This window comes from Pelecanus crispus, chromosome 2 (genome assembly GCF_030463565.1).
Source record: "Pelecanus crispus isolate bPelCri1 chromosome 2, bPelCri1.pri, whole genome shotgun sequence".
Taxonomy (NCBI): domain Eukaryota; kingdom Metazoa; phylum Chordata; class Aves; order Pelecaniformes; family Pelecanidae; genus Pelecanus; species Pelecanus crispus.
This window is the reverse complement of record NC_134644.1, coordinates 155,325,593-155,329,975: the sequence shown is the minus strand read 5'-3', so window position 1 is coordinate 155,329,975 and position 4,383 is coordinate 155,325,593. Positions and strand designations below refer to the sequence as shown.

Genomic DNA, 4,383 nt, shown 5'->3' with positions numbered 1-4,383 from the left:
TTAATCAAACTGGAGATCTGCTATAGGAAAGCACTGCTTTTCCCATAGGATTATCAGATTTCCACCGGAGAATACAGATCCTGGATTATTGAGCTACGTGGGATTTGCGTGTTTCTTTCTAATTAGTCTGTGCATCTGAGTTTAAAATTCTTTATTTGGAAGGGGGTGGGGGAGTTACTTGCTTCTAAAAGAATAGACGTCTGTTTTCTCTGACATTTTACACAGTTATTCCGGTTATCCTGTGCTCTGTCGATGACTTAACTGCTTTAATTGGATATTGGTGTCAAAGGTTGATTGGACTCCCTAATAGATTTTGGATCTGCAAGAGGATTGCAGTTTTAAATGCGTAGTTAAAACAATCGTGTTTGCCATCTCCCCTCAAACAGTTGAGAGGAAGACTGATGTATTACATTTGCGTTATCTTCTCTTTGGTTTATTAATGTATCATCATGAGGTTGTCGGGTTTGGTTTTGTTGTTGTTTTTTTCCCTTCTGCTATTTCATTTGCAGACCGAAAAGAAATGAATGTCAGAGAGGATTTGTTTAATCATTTAACAGCTGACACAAGCCATGTCCCTAACAAAACGCTGGTGAAAGAGTAGAAGATTTCTGAGATACAGCAGCTCTGGTACTGTGAAGCCGCTTCAGCGGGTCGGGGCAGCGTTTGCTGAAGGATGCGGTAGCCCGGGAGTCGGGGGCTCGCCAGGACGAGGTCGATGGCTTGCATGGAGCTTCTCTACCTGGCCGAGGAGGGCAGGCAGGCGCCCCTGGGCACCGCTGCTGGCTGGAGCCTGCCATCCCCTCCCTACGAGCAGCAGCAGCAGCGTGAGGGAGGTGAGGTGGACCCCAGAGCAGCTGCTGCGGTGGCAGCCCTGCACTGCAAAAGGCATTGCAAGCCCTTGCAGAGGGGCCCTGTTGCAGCTGAGCCCCCCCCGGCACCCCAGCCCTCCTCCCCGGGCACCTCTCCCCGGGAGCACCCTGCACCCCCCGGCACCTCCCAGCCCTGCCACCCGCCCGAGCGCTTGCCTGGGGAAGAGGATGGAGGGAAGAAGAAAGCCTGCTGCTGTGCCCAGGAACTCGAGACGTCATTCACCTATGTGGACGAAAATGTAAACCTGGAGCATGCAAGAAGTCCCCCCAGTCCTGCGGGCGGCCGGTGCCAGGATGCCCCTCTGCAGCAGCGTTCCTGCAGGGAGCTGCCACCCGAGTGGGTGCACGATTCTCCTTCCCTGGTCTCTGAGGAGGACGATGCTGCCTCGGAGGTGGCGGCCGGGAAATCCGTGGACTACGGGTTCATTAGTGCCATTTTGTTCCTAGTTAGTGGCATTTTGCTGGTGATCATTTCCTACGTGGTACCCAGAGACGTGACTGTGGATCCCAACACCGTGGCTGCCCGGGAGATGGAGAGGCTGGAGAACGAGAGCGCTAGGATCGGGGCTCACTTGGACCGCTGTGTTATTGCCGGGCTGTGTCTCTTAACCCTGGGGGGAGTGGTGCTCTCCAGCCTGCTGATGATGTCCATGTGGAAGGGGGAGCTGTACCGGAGGAGCCGGTTTGCGTCCTCCAAGGAGTCTGCAAAGCTCTATGGGTCTTTCAATTTCAGAATGAAGTCTGGTGCAAACGATAATATGCTCGAGCTGTCGTTAGTTGAGGAAGATGTGCTTGCCATAGATAATTAGCGTGGTCATGATTTTTAAGGCAGCATTTCTACAGGAAAATACGTTTCATTAAAGAAAACAGATGTGGCTAAAGATAGCTGGTGATGCAGTTTATTTGTCTGAGAAGAATGGTTTTTTCTTAAGCTCTATAATCGAATGTTTGCAGTATATGAGCACTTGTTGTAAAGGGAAAACTTGCCAGAGAAAATGCAACTGATATAAAATAATGAAAACCACTGAATAAAAAGAGATTTGTGATAAGTAGGTTCCTCAGATACTCCTTTATCCTAATATAAAACATTCCATTGGTGTCTTGCCTATATAATTTTCTTACTACTCCCATATAGAACAGGAATGACCTTGACACTTTGGAAGCTGTTAATTATTGCAGTCTGCAGGATTGTTAACAGTCTACTTGGTAGACTGTTAAGAAGCAGGACCAATAATCAAATAGCAGGGCTAGTATTTAATTGAGAGATGCTTTTTTATCCTTTAATTTTAAGCTGATCCCTTCTCTTCTATTGAGTGAGAGCTAAGGGACAAAAGAACACCACTTGGTCATGACTTGCCACAAACCTCCCATATTTTCAAACAATTGTACAATTAGTAATGATTACTTAAAATATAAAATAAGAGGCAAAGGGCAGGGAACCATATGGCTACTGGTATTGGCAGGAGACAAAAGGCTCTTTCAGCTTGAGGTCAGTGGCTCCATTTCAGTTCAGATTAGCGATGATTGATAGTCATTAACTTCTGATAGCTATAGTGACCCATATAAAAGAAGTTTAGTTCCTGGTGGACAGATGTCTTGTATGAAAACTGCCATAACTTGAATTAACTGACCTCTTGTTTGGAGTCTCAAAAGACCCAAAGAGTGAAAAAGCATGGGGATGCTGAGACTGAACACTTCTCCTTCAGTACGGCTGCCAGAAGGAATTCAAGCTCAGCTGCAGGGCTTTGCTTATACTGGGGCTGTCTGCATCTTACTAGTCCTTTTGAGGCTTCAGTTTTATGTCACTAGGCTGTCAGACTCCTCATAACCAGCAAGAAAAGGTCAGGAAGGAGCTTTCTGGGGCTCATTCAATAAAAACCAATTTATTTGTAAAAAATAAATTGTCAAGAAATACCAAGGCTACATATCAGGCAGATTACTGGCTGACATGGGACTCACTTAACATAGGGGATGATCAAGGGTACATGTGGTTATTAATCACAGCTCTGTGGCACAGTAGCCAAAAACCTGTACCACTAATGCTATTTACTTTATTATCAGCCAGTCTCTGTGGAGCATTGAAGTTGTGTTCTTGCAGTGCTGAGAAAACCAACAAAGATTGTTGTATGCACCACTGTCAGTTCTTACTTACAGTGGTTTATATATATATATGTCCTGTTAACATATATATGTACATTAATATATATATATCTGTGTCCCTGCCAAAGCCAAACATGAGTGAAGAGCCCTGTCTGTACAGTCCCTGACTGCAGAGTCTTAGTAGAAACATGTGATTCACCGTCACAGCCTTGTCAGTTGTGAGTTAAGTCTCAAGTATCAGGAATATCAAATATTTTTGAAGTAAGACTTCTTTTCCCACTGTGACATACCTGAGAAGAGTTCTCTTGGAAGGGGGGGAGGAGATCTCCTTTATGCCCCCTTCACCCAGGAATATGTGGCAGCACAAGGTTCAGAATAACAAGTGGCAGGTGGAAACATGGGGTCCTCACGCAGAGAGACTGAACGCTGTTTTGCCACCTGGTTCATCATTCCCTCTTCTCTGGCTGTTCACGTCAGGAGACGTGTGCAGCACCCGAGTCTGGCACTCACCTAGTTCAGTCCCTCCTGCTTGCCGGCCGCGGGTGCTGGCACAGGTGCCTTTGACCGAGGGCCCAAGGAGCTGCGCTGCTCCAGGTTCGTGCCTTTGGTCACTGTAAATAGCATGGTATGGTACCCAGGCTTTACTGTTGGCCCTGCAAAAGAGATGCTGCTTCAGATGTTATCTGCTCTAACTGCCGCTTTAGTTCAGTGTTATTTGGTAATTAAATGAGCAGCCTTGTTAGGTGGTGCTGCTGCCTAGTAGATGATTTTGCCAGTTTATGTCATGATACAGAGCGTGTTCGTGGGCAGGAGCTCAGCAGTGGCCAGCATCTCCACAGCCGTCTTTGGAGAGCTTACATCCCTCTAGATGTGTCATCAGGGATTCAGGATTGAATTTCTAGGGTAAATAAATGGAATAGCTTCCAGATGTAAGGAGAAGCCTTCAGCTTGTTGTGATCGGTGAGAGTGAGGAAGGAAATAGCCTGAGAAGCAGGACACGGAAGAGGAAGGCTCCTCCTTAGCTGGCCTTTGCCTCCTGGTGGGTACGTGGACACTGCCTGCAAGGCCCTCGAGGTGGGGCGGTGGGGACCGCGCTGCCTCCCGTACTGCCCCGAGGACGGGGAGGGGCTGGCCATGGCCTCCAGAGGTCCGGGGAAAGCTGTGCCACACAAAAGGGCAAATGGTGCTGAGCCGGGGGCACGCGAGACAGCGTGGGGCAGGGGACAGACATCGCGGGGAACAAAAACCCTTTCACTAGCCTGGGCCCCTAACGGGAATCACTGGACTCACCTACACAACAGAAGCTCTAAAACTGAGGCTGGTGGTTTTGAGAGCCATTATTTTTATTTTTTAATGATACATATGCATAAAATTGGAGTACATTCCATTATTACAGGAAGATGACAGCTAAAGC

The 4,383-nt window shown here is 47.7% G+C and overlaps 1 protein-coding gene across 1 annotated transcript; it reads left to right on the top strand.

The window, feature by feature from the left end:
• Positions 1-712: 712 nt before the first annotated feature.
• TMEM74 (transmembrane protein 74) lies at positions 713-1,678 on the top strand. Its single transcript, XM_009484743.2, has one exon. It carries the CDS (start codon positions 716-718, stop codon positions 1,676-1,678), a length of 963 nt encoding a protein of 320 aa, XP_009483018.1. The 5' UTR covers positions 713-715.
• The last annotated feature ends 2,705 nt before the right edge of the window (positions 1,679-4,383 follow it).